The 12,218-nt window shown below is 47.1% G+C and overlaps 1 protein-coding gene across 1 annotated transcript in view; it reads left to right on the top strand.

The window, feature by feature from the left end:
- LOC144124634 (growth hormone-regulated TBC protein 1-like) overlaps positions 1-12,218 on the top strand; it is a 57,666-nt gene that overhangs the window by 33,268 nt on the left and 12,180 nt on the right. Inside the window, exon 6 of the mRNA XM_077657435.1 lies at positions 9,299-9,463. Coding sequence (XP_077513561.1) covers positions 9,299-9,463 — 165 coding nt within the window. The remainder of the gene's footprint in view (positions 1-9,298; positions 9,464-12,218) is intronic.

Genomic DNA, 12,218 nt, shown 5'->3' with positions numbered 1-12,218 from the left:
CGCATGATAAGCTGTCAGAAATGTACATGCCAACGCCACCATCACGTGTATTGGTTTGATTGACAGAAAAATTATTAGAACCAGGCAACGAAGGCGCACAGTTGATTGCATTGCACCAAGTTTCAGTAAGCATGATAACATGAAATCGGGAAGGAAACTGATCAATGAAAAGAACAAGTTCATTGTGTTTTTTTTGCCAGAGAACGGATGTTAAGGTGAATAACGGATACTGTGTTCTTTGCAGATGCGCACAGTAGCACTCCCAGGCTCAACAAACGGCTGATATAAGATTTCAGGAAAACTGAACATTTTTATGCTAGCTGAAATTCGCATTGGTACATTAGCAGAACCATTTAGGAAATCTTAGTAAGGTCGCCCACAGATTCTATGTAAACAACACCGCTACTCTCAGTTTTCCGTGCCAGGATTTTGCCATTGCGTGTCCACACGAACCGCCAGCAGCATGTTTTCTTACGTGCAATGGCCGATGACAGCAGTTTTTTTAGGCTTGGACACAAGTGTTTATTGACGAACACGGGAGGGCTGCTTGCAGAGCTATCTGTATCGTCAGCATTGCTGTCAAACAGACCCAGAGTTTCATTAGTGATGTGCTTCTTTCTTGCTTTTTCTAGAACTTGGTCACGTTTCTGACGACTTCTGAACTGCACAATGATATTGCTTGCTGCATACTTTTTCATTTCATGGTGTTCGTTCTGCTCGGCAATGTCGCTCTGTCTAGCATTTCGCGCTGACACACGATGGCAGGTCTCAATATCTGAAGGCGACACAGGTTCGCCGACAGCAGCACCAATTTTGCCAACAAGCTCAACAATGTCCTCCGGCTCTGTTTGAATTACACCTTTAATCTCAAGGTTGCATTTCCGAGAGTATTGGTCGTTGTGAACAAACATTTTCTCAAGATCTTTTATGCATTTCTCATTTTCCTTCTTAAAGGGACACTGAGGAGAACCCTATCAAATTTTTTTTTTAGCAAAATCTGATAGTTCGGCATTTCATGGCTTTGTTGCCACTTGTCCGGGGCGAAAGATGCATTTATTTCAATGATATCTGGATTTGAAGTTGAAAAAGTTTTTCCCGCCGCTCCGATTCAAACTCGAGAGCTCTTATGACGTCACGGAGAACTCTTATGACATCACAGGACGTAGTGACGTGAAAAGTGACGTAAATGGAGACTCCGTGATTTCTGGCGGCTAGCGGTGCAATCTAGCAGCTGCCGAAATGAAAGCTACCGCTGCCGCACGTTGAAGGCATCTGTCGGGGGTCGCTACCGTCGCTTCGTTTACGTTTGCACCGGCGTCTTGCCAGCGTTACGATGGATCCTGTTCCCGAACACGACGATGTAGTTCTCGCAAAAACTCCGGCCTGCATTTCAGTGACCTCAGCCCCAGAGAGCGTGCAATGCTTTTGAGAAAGCACGGTTAGGTTAGGCGCCGGCGGGTCGTTTCCCCCTTCCTGTGAGCAGCCGTTGCAAACTAAATATCATAACCCCAGTGCGGGGAGTCGCAAGGGGCCAGGACAAGGTCGGCGCCTTGCGCCCATCGGAGGCTGGCCGGGGCTTTGGGGCCAACGGATTGTGATTCCTTGAACGGCTCGGTTGCACAGCGCAGCAGGCGGCGTCGAGGTCTCCCACGGTTGTAAGGGCCAAGTTATTTATTTATTTTTTTGCCACAAAAAACGAATGGGTGCTCAAGGGCGGTCGTGTTTAAAGTTGGCGGCTTGAAACTAAAGCCGGCGCACGACGCTTCAATGGCTTCCGCTAGATCCAACGGGTCCACTGGATTGGGCTCACTCGCCCACTTGCATGTACCTTCAGATATGTACTGTGAATGGACTAAAATAGCCGAGCTGGAAAAGAACAGCTCCGCCCAACTGCCGCAGCTATATTGAATATAACGCGCACCTCGCCGCAGAGCCGAATCGGGCTGGCCGGGCCGGCGGTGGCTGGTGCACTCGGCGCGAAATAGTGACACGCTCCAAGTCTCCCCGCCAGTGCGGTCAGAGTGCACCGAAGCCGCCGAACGCGTCGGCGGTCAAGCGCAGTTTGAGTATAGAGGGTCTCGCTTTGGCCGACGTGATGTCGCCGTGCAGTGCGCACTCGTTACGCCGGAGCATAAACGCGCCTTAACAGAGCCACTGAAACCCCCGCCCACTCATTGAATAAAAAAAGAAATCCTGTGCCGAGGTTCGGAACTGAACCAGGGCGTTTGAGGCGGAGACGCTACCACTCCGCCGCGACGGCTCAAGTTGCAACCATCGATAAAGGTGCATCTAGTGAATGTACTCTTCTGATGCAGAAATCTCCGCGCTTTCGCTAGGTATATCCTGGCCTAACAGAGCTAGGCCATCAGCAATTTTTTCTGAACTGCCTTGTACCTTGTCTCCCGTCCCTAATAAATGATTTCCGGTAAGTAGTTTGAAGTTGACTGGCACAGCCGGGAATGTTTTGCCAGGCGAGCGTGCGAGTACACAAGTGCTGCCTTGTACTATCACCGACCATCGTGCCATCATAGTTTTTCATCAACCGTGGCGATCATCTGACAAGTCTTAACAGGCTCCTTCAAAGGTTAACTAGCACTTGAAGCGGCACTTCGAGTTCCTCTGCTGTTCAGTGCTTGCAAATCGAGGCGCGTTTAAAGCAGTGTGACGTCAATGTTGCAGAAGCTGCGGATGTTACGCTGGGGGCCGTGAGCAGTGGTGGATCGGTTCCACACGTGCTGATGCCGTGTTGCTCGATGTTTCTTGTGGCGTCGTAACTCTTGGTATCACAGTAATTCAGTGTTCTCAGGTCGCTGTCATAAATGCAGGTGTAACAAAACCACGGGGCACTCAAAGCTCATAGATGCGAAGCGCCATAAAAAATCGAAACTCTCCTGGCCGCCTGTGGTGCCGCCAAGCATCGGTTTTCTTTGCTTCCAACATTCAGGTTGTCTTTTGTCTGCCTTCCTTGTGTGATAAAAGTGCACTATGGGTTTTAAAACAAAACTTACTTCATTATTGAACCGCGCAACCTTCCTTTGTCAGCCTCATAGATTCGCGCGACCCATGTAGGAAGGAAAATTCGTCCAAGGTGCTGTTTCTTGTCCTATGGCGTCACCACGCTTGTACTTGCGAGATTGGCCTGTGGCGGCGATACCTGTATTTTGTTCTTGCTTCTTTCTACCTTACAAGAGCTTTGTTTTCAGTAAGGGCGGCGGTTTTGTGATCAGGAGCTAGTATTCTATCGATACAAGCCAACTTCAATTTCTCCTCAGTGACCCTTTAAGCTTTTTATTTTTGGCAAGGACGTCCCCCGAGTCTTTTCTGAATTGCTCAAAATCCTTATTAATATGCTGCATACTTTTGACAATTTCTCTCATCTCTGTCCTTGCCTCCTGGCTGTCGCTCCGGACGCCCTTCAGGGCCCTTTCTCATTCTAGACAGGTTATCCTGATAGAAAGAGCTACCGCGTACAAGTATCTGCAAACAATTTCAAAGAAGTTAATGTAACCACAATGCCACAACACTTCGGCAAGAGCAATGACGCCCTTACTGAAAAAAAAGCTAACAACAGACAAACTACAACTAACGTGCATAGTCGACAAGGCAACTGTCAGAGTGGTGCCTTCAGGCGTCGTCGGTGCTGCCAGATGACACGTTCACGGACGGCGCAGTGTTTATATAGGCGAGCGGTGACGTCACAGTCCTTCGTGGTACTCAGCAGACGAGGCAGATATCAGCATTATCGGTGATGACGGCGCAGCATCGGTCGAGATGTGGGCCACACGTGGATGGTCGTGGTAATACAAAAGCACCGTGCCAAGAACCTGCGTAGTCGACAAGGCAGCTCTCAGAGTGGTGCCTTCAGGCGTCGTTGGTGCTGCCAAATCTTTGCAACCTTCCATCTCAAGGGTGAACAGAAACTACTGTCTGTCGCTCTTCTAGTGAAAAAGGTGAATGTGCCATGTACCATCTCAACCATACGCTGATTTCACTGTGTACAAAGCTTGCGTATGGTGGTAACATTTGTCTTGTACCAAATTTGATGACAATATCTACATGGTTCAGCCGGGCATCATACACACTTGTAATCGCTTGCACCAAGATTGACGAACTGAAAGCCGGCAGTGCTGGGTTGCCTCCGAAGGGTGCTGGTGGCGCCATTAAAGGACCTGCACACCTTGCAACGCTTGCCTCGGTGCCTTTCGTGTCATAGTGCTTTCCTCTGCAGACAACAGATGGCACTACCACTGCCCTTCAATGAAATTCTGTTGTTGGCTACTTTCGGTTCCTCCACTTTGGCGTAGACGATTCCAGTTTCGCATCATGCATGGCTGAACCACGTAGTAAGTATTTTTATCAAACTTGGCTCAAAACAAAACTTACCTCAATATGCAAGCTCTGTGTGCGGTTTCACCCCAAATGAGCTTCTGGTTGAGGCAGAATTTTCCGAAGCTGCTGCGATAAAAGTTGCAGAGCACTGTATAAGTGCAGACTAGACGGTGATAGAGAGGAAGAGGTTGCGACGGTGAGTTTGGGTGCTTTGGCAGTGAACTTTATGCTGCACGAGTACCAAAGGTTATCACACCACCATGTGTGACACCACTGTAGTTTTCTAGATATCTTTTTAAACGGTGCTTGCAAGTAAATCTCATCCCATCATTAGCAGTGCTGCGTGGCTAATCTCTAGACAGCCAGCCTTTCTTTAACTATGGAAGCCAACAACAGTGACAGGTCCTCCAAACCAAGTGCCTGTTTGCTTGGCGTCATTTGTTGTCCAAGCTCCATTCCTGCACAGAAATTAATTTCAAGAATATTTTGCAGCAGTGGTACTTATTGGAACAGTTGTGATACTGGGTACCAAACTTTGGCAGCAGACTGTTTGTTTCACCAAGAAAGAGTCTGGGGCCCATAACCACCAAAGGAGTCAATAAAGACGACATTGCTTTGGTTTGTCGCAGGGGGTGAGGTGTCTGTTTCGGAGCGTTTGCTTCCTGAGGCAGCATGCATATAGTGGACATCAGTCATTCTGAGTGACAGAGCCCATTAGTGCTTCACATTGTGGAGACCCTTCTGGCCTCCACCCTGTTGTCCTGTGTCGACTGCTGCCCTCTTTCCTACAGTTTCTCAAAATTACCTATAGGAAAATAGGGTGATGCAGTCGTTCCCTGCGGGACATCGTTTAGCTGCATGAGAAGCGGTAATTTAGAGGGAGGCTTCCTGCCTTCTTCTAAAATTCTGTCCTCCTGGAAGGAGTTCTGGAATTCCTGGACGCTTAAATGGTGACAGCAGCAGTCGATGACTAGTGTGGGTTCTTGTATGCATGATGGTATAGAGCTGCTGGGTCAAAGGTATCTGCCTCAAACTCTCATAATTAATTTAATCGGCGGTACATGACTTTGAAATCCCCAAAAATGAAATCCCCCAAAATTGATTTTTTTTGGTAAATGTTCTAACCGCTTGTATGCCTCGTATAAAACCTTTCCCGAAGTTTCTTTGCTGAAATCAACTGTGAAGTACTCTAAAAAAATTGTTTCATGAACTAGTGGCTGTGCATTGCGCGGAAACGCTCGTACAGTGGGTGTTCTTCTCCATTACGTTTTTCTGCCTAGATACCGTACTTGCAGAGCAGATTTCTTCTCAACTGTTTTGTCTATTTTGGCCCTGTTTGTTTTGTTGCAGTTCTAGGACCATAGTTCAGGACAAGAAATTCTTTGTTTTTCAAATTTGTGAATTTTTCAATTTCTTGTATGAAAGTTTATTCTCACTCTAGGTATGTCAACGGACACTGCATCGCAAAAATTCAGAACCAAAATTTGTGCTTTGCAAAAAAAAAATTAAGAATGTTCTGACCTGTAGCATACCAGTAGGAACACAATCAATGCTGAACCAACCTTCTGCCATATTTTCTTAACTCTGGAGCCTTTTTACAAGATTCAGAGGAAAAATAAATATTAGGAAAGACTTTCTCTGGTGATATAACGGTGAAATTTGGTGAGAATAGTCATAAAATTATTTCTGATGTGGCCTAAAAATTTCATTTAAGAACATCAAGAAAAAAAAAATTTGCTGAAAGCCATGCCCCCTTCAAGGACACCTAATTTTATTGCATGTTGTCTTCTTTAAAATGATGCGTTAGACATTAGAATACATGGAGCACCACGTGGTATTCAGCTACGGTCCTTAAGTAATTTATAATTGAATTTCTTCTCTCATGCTGTTCCGGTTTTGGTTTTAGCAATCGAACAACAAATGTGACTTGCAGTTGAACTTTAGGTCACGTGAGGCACGGAAAAACTACAGTATAAACACTGATATGTATTTTTAACTCACTACAGCACTTAAACCAGCCTGCTTCAAGAGCTAGAATCACAACAAACGACGTGTCAGCAGTTAGTTATATTGCCCTTTTTTTTGTGCCTCACGTGTGACTTAAGTTCAATTACACGTCACATCCATCGTTCAGTTGATGAAACCGAAACAGTGTCAAGAAGATATTTAATTACAAATTATTTAGTGATCCTAGGTGAATACCACGGGATGCTTCATGTGTAGCGATTCCTAATGCATCATTCGAAAGAAGAAAACAAAAACAAAAATTTGGTGTCTATAGTCCTTTAAGTGCCGTGATGGATCAATTGCTGGCAGAATCATAAGGCTAACCCCATCAGTAGCTTACAACAACTTCAACCTCGTCAAATTTCAAGCTTTGCTTCATTTGGTGTTTAAGGATCCTGACATTGGTGAAACAAAGAGCCCAAGCTCAGGACAAGTTGGCTGGGAGTGTTCTCCTTTGTGACCATTTCTTCCGAGCCCACAGACTAGCGTGTATAGTTAATGCATCCTCCTACCTACGCTGCCACGTATGGTGTGTGCGCTGTATTTGGCCACTATGCTCTAAGTGGAAAAGGGAGCAAAAAGAGGCGAAGGAGTAGTCCGTATGGGGCACTTAGCAGGATGCCCTTCATGGAAAAAAAAAAAAAAATTCTGGCTGAGCGCAGCGGCACATCAAGCATCAGAAGCGGCGAGCAGTGCCAGGTGTGCCAGGTGCACTTTCCAGCTGGAAAAGGGGAAAAGTAGCCAAGGGGAACCTGGCTGATACCCAATGTTGCTACCACCATCTGTAGTAGAACTTTCTGACGGGCTAGTTGGTACATCTCTATTAAACAGCGTGCGCTAACAGGACATACACAGGAAACTTTCCTCTGTCTCCAAGTTTCCTGTGTACATCCTGTTAGCGCATGCTGTTTAATAGCCACCATCTGTGAGCTATCCCAGAATGTGCCAAACCTTTCCTTGAATGCATTTTATGGCTACACGTACTCTCTATGATGAGGTAGACTTTTTTTCTCAACTACTGACTCACTTTTATGCCTAATGCTCAGAGGCGGCATTTTATTTCGCCGGTGGAGTACCCGCAGATTTTGGTCAGAATTTCTTGCCCCAAGCGTTCGCTTTCTTTTGCCTGTTTCATTATCTGAGATACATTTACGTGTCGAGGGCATTACAATTTTGAAGCAGACCATATTAATGTCAAAAGTGGGAGTTGCATTCATTGGTGTGGTATACACACTGCTACAGCAAGGCAATTGATTCAGCTGTTGCTTTCATGCTTTGTGGCATTTTTGCCTGAGAGCGCAGTTTTATTAGCAATAGGTTTTCTGTCACTGCGAAAAAGAAGTTCCAGTGACAAAAGGCTGGTTTTTGGTTTATGGGGGTTTAATGTCCCAAACGACTCAGGCTATGAGAGATGCCTTAGTGGAGGGCTCCGGAAATTTTGACCACCTGGAGTTCTTTAACGTGCTCTAACATCACACAGTACACGGGCCTCTAGAATTTCGCCTCCATCGAAATTCGATCGCCGCGACTGGGATCGAACCCGTAAGACATTTACTTGCAAGAGTGGCAGATCGGGCTAGTTGGTAATTCATTATGCGATACAGCGCGAACAGAGACAAGGACGAAGAAAGACAAGACACCACAGCGCTGTTAAAACAAGCTTTCTAAGAGCGTTAGCTCTCACCACTCGCATTCGAACGTTTCTTGTCCGTCCAAGATTTCAATATGGCGGCTGGTCATGTGATCAAATTACTGCAGTATTGTTCCAGCGCTGTGGTGTCTTGCTTTTCTTCGTCCTTGTCTCTGTTCGTGCTGTATCGCATAAAGACATTTACAGCAGGAGACAGGGCACTGCAGAGAGTGCAAACACCCAATGGTCCTTTAGGCAACAGAATGGATTCCAAAGAAAAAGAAAATGCACACAATGGCAGAGAGTCAGCTAGGAGAAAAGGTTGCCGAGATAGGACAGGGCTGCATGGTAGGGCACCTAAGCACATTGTGCAGTGGTGTTGTCTGTGTTTGTAGCGCTTGTGTTATTCAGAATGAATGTTTACCAACTTGCTCAGTTATCTGCCTTGATGCAAAGGTGCCATCCGTGCTGGTGTACCCGTTGCAGGGATGTCAGTGCTACTGGCGCAGTCCCCCCTCTCTTTTATGCAAAACATAACGAGCTCTTTGGCTCAAAAAGTGCCACATGTGTCCGGTTAGGCCAACGACCTTATGGGAGGAAAGGAGGACGGGTTCCTGGCTGTGCAGCAGCGCGCACTCTCGCCCTCAAGCGGAGAAGAGCCTGCATTGTCAGAGGAGGAGCTGGACTGGTGATGCTACAGCTCTCTGGCTGGCAGACAGAGAGTGACATCATGTTGCCTGCATGAGAGACCACATCGCGCGCTCTCGCATCAGTATGCAGCTGGCCTCCGAATCATCTCGACGTTCCAATGGAGCCGGACCTAGGTCCTTTGGGGCAACTGGCAGCAGCAGAGAAGTGCACCATAGGTGCTGAGTGCCAGTGGAAGTCTCGTCAGAACGCAGGTGTTCGTGAGCGCGAAGCATTGGCTTAGCGGTAGCATAGCATTGAAGGACTCTGGCGGTAGAGACGACAGCATCATCCATCAGTGATCGATAAGAACGCCGAGCGTATGTGACGGAAGTGCAATGTGGACTCGAAACTGCGGCAATGCGAAATGGAGGCAAAGCGTTAGGCCCAACAAAGCTCAGTGCAAGGCAGTTTCAGGCAGCAACAAACATCTTCCAGCGGGTCGAGCATGCAGCAAATAAAATGAAACGGCGAGAGATTTTAACCAGCAAATTAAATTACCATTGATGTGCATTATATGCTGTTGTATTCTGTGGTGGGCCGGGTGCTCAGCATCTCTCGAATGTTTAATAATGGTTCTTTGACGTCAGTGTTTTGGTGACCCTAGCTGCAGCCCTCTTATGCACAGTGTGTGTGTTGCTGCAGGGTCTTAACTTCATTGTGGGCCTGCTGCTGCTTGCGACGGAGGACGAGGAGGCCAGCTTTTGGCTGCTGCGTGCTCTCCTCGAACGGCTGCTTCCTGACTACTATGGCCGCCACATGACGGGCTTGCTCACTGACATCGAGGTGCTCGCCCAGCTTGTCAGGCAGGTGGTCTTTGTGGTGCCCTGGCAATGCTGTGCTTCCATGTCTGGGCATCTCTGCCTGTGACCCAAGGGTTGGCCATCAGAAGTGCCATGTCTGGCATCAGCTGTGCCTTGCATCAGCTGTGGCGTCAGCTAACTTTGAAGCTGCTTTTATCGGAAGCTTACCACTAAGTTGAACAAGACCTGGTGCGGTGCCCTGGTGCATCACCCCCCTCGTGCCTTATCCTCATGCATATAACAAAGCAATCATGTATTGATATGCATAGTATTGTTCGCATTGCATGTTGTGAAAAAGTGAAGGCAAAGCACGTTTTCGTCGCTGCCTGCAGCATTTCAGACACGAAGGCTCAAGCGCAACATCACAACCATTGTCATCCACCCCCTCTCTCCTGCAGTTTGAGCTGCACCCCCTCTCAGTGCTGCTATTGATGTGGTCTCCCTTCACCCCCGTCCTTTATCAGGAACACAGTGGTCAGTTCCTCGCATTGGTTTAAGACAAATTAAAAAATTTGTACTGAGCCAAAGGTGCAGCTTCATGGAGCATTTTGACAATGTGCCATATTTACGCGAACGTAATGCGAGTTTTTCTTTTTCAAGATTTTTGTCTCTTAAAGGGATACTGAGGCAGTTAACGAATCTGCTAACCTTCTCGGGTTCTGAAGGAGACTTGTTGTTGATCACATCTGTGAAGTCATTTTTTATTTTGGCTAAACACGGAAGCAATTACCAATTGAAAGTGCGGTGTTCAAATCACCCACGTTCTGCGTGAGCACAGAAGAGAACAGCAGAGAGGGAAACCTTGCTGAGGAGCCGGCGATTCTTCGAGCCACCTGAGCGAGCATTGAGCGAGCTTCGTTTCTCGTGTTGCGTGCGTTGTGGACGTACAAAATGTTTCAGCTGAGTTTGAGTACCAGGTTCAACACGAGGTGCTGCTCTGTGTTCAGGTGCACGAACAGCAAGGCCGCAGCGCAGAGAGTCACTGCTGTGAAGAGGTACCCTTTCAAGCTGACCAAAGCAAGCACACTGTGCTCGAAGCACTTTCGTCAGAGTGGCTGCATGCATAGCTTGTCTCTAATGCGATCGCTCGGGCTTTCTGTCAAAAAGGCACAGCTGAACCACGACACGGTTCCTTCAATTTTTTCGCGTATGAGCTACGTGTCACCATTTCCAAGAAGCACTTCTGCTAAAGAAGAAATATAAGGTAAAGGCTTCTACTTCCGATTCTAATTTCATTGCCCTGCAACAGTTCAGCCTTGTGTGTGGTGCTATATGTTAAGTGTTGACAGTGATCAGTCTGTTCGTCCCCACGATGGGACGGACAGACAGGTTCAGTGCATGGCTGCATCTGCATCGTGTAATCCATCAGCGGCATGATTATTCGTGTGTGGACAGGCTATTGAGAAAAGTAGACTATTGTGTTGGAGGCCGTGGTGGCTTTGCAAGATGCTTTCCCACATGCACGCACCTGCCTGCAGAAGCTTTTTAGAGGCTCAGGCTTGTGTCGTTCGTGCTCCTCAGGACAGGCACGGCCAGGCTTCCTGGGCCGTGCTGAGCAAGGTTTGGTTTGGCGCGTCCAAAAAAGCAAGCATCGAAACTGTTCGTATGCGGCATCTTGTTTTACCACCCGTTGCTGTCTTATCTCTAATCATAACTACACAATTGAAAGGAAGACGTTCAACAGAGGTCTGTCTAGTTTGAGATGCAAATTTAAGTGAGAAATGAGTGCCAACCAAGTTCTTGCAAGAAAACACGAAGTTTCGAAACCTTCCCTGGTTTCTTTGTGAAGGCGTGACTGTGCATGAGTTGCAGCTTGGCTTTTAAGTACACCTATAGTTGACTGCCAGGTCACTGAACTTAAACTGTGGATCTAGGAAAACAGAAATGCTCCGAAGCAGCGCTTAATATTTCCAGGTGTCTGCTGAACGTGCCATGACTGAAGCGGCAGCCTTGTGTGTGGATTTGGCTTGGGTCTCCAGCACAATAGTTCCGAAAATCTCTATCCTGTGGTCACGTTCCTTGCAGTGCTTGGCCACTGCACTTCGCCCACTTTGATGTCAGTATTGTGCTGCTTCATCCTTTCCATGAAATACTTTGTTTCTTCAGCGTACAAAGCCGGGCACTCAGGGGAGGGTATTTCGTACACAATGCCTTGGGCCTTTTCGTTAGGATGATGGTTTTTCGAGTGGAGCAAGAGGCGTCCAATGGTGGTAGTCAGCCTGAGTATTGTTTGCATTCCTTTATTTCCAAGAGTACGAGGAAGGTACTTTTTAGATGTGAGCCTAACCGCAAAGGCTTCCGCAGGCCTCACTGTGGCGGTCAGATTAAACTGGACGTCTTCCTAAAAAAACCGTTTAAGGACAGGTTGCAGAAACTCTACACTGATTGGATGCGGGAGGATCGGGCCCTGATGCCCTCGGGAAGAATCAAGTGACCGTGAGCATCACAGGTTTCCGAGTTGATGTCTTCTGCTTGGTACAGCCTGTTTCATGGAATGGTCATTAGGTCAGTCAAGAAATGCTCCATATCGAATGATCTCAACGGCACCGAGGATGACATCATCTGGGAGGTCGACATATATTAGTGTGGGCAGAGAAAAAAGAAAGAAAAATAATGTTGTCCGGGTCGACAGTGAGAAGGACAACTCAGTTTCCAAGTACTTGGCTTTTGAAAACGAAGAACAGTAAATGTGTTAAAAAAAAAAGAGCGAGTGTTGGCTACGATGTTCATTAAAAGCGGATACTGTTTTTGCATTTGTCTCG

The sequence above is a fragment of the Amblyomma americanum genome, chromosome 3 (genome assembly GCF_052857255.1).
Source record: "Amblyomma americanum isolate KBUSLIRL-KWMA chromosome 3, ASM5285725v1, whole genome shotgun sequence".
In the NCBI taxonomy this organism is placed as follows: Eukaryota; Metazoa; Arthropoda; class Arachnida; order Ixodida; family Ixodidae; genus Amblyomma; species Amblyomma americanum.
This window is presented reverse-complemented; position numbering and strand designations above follow the sequence as displayed.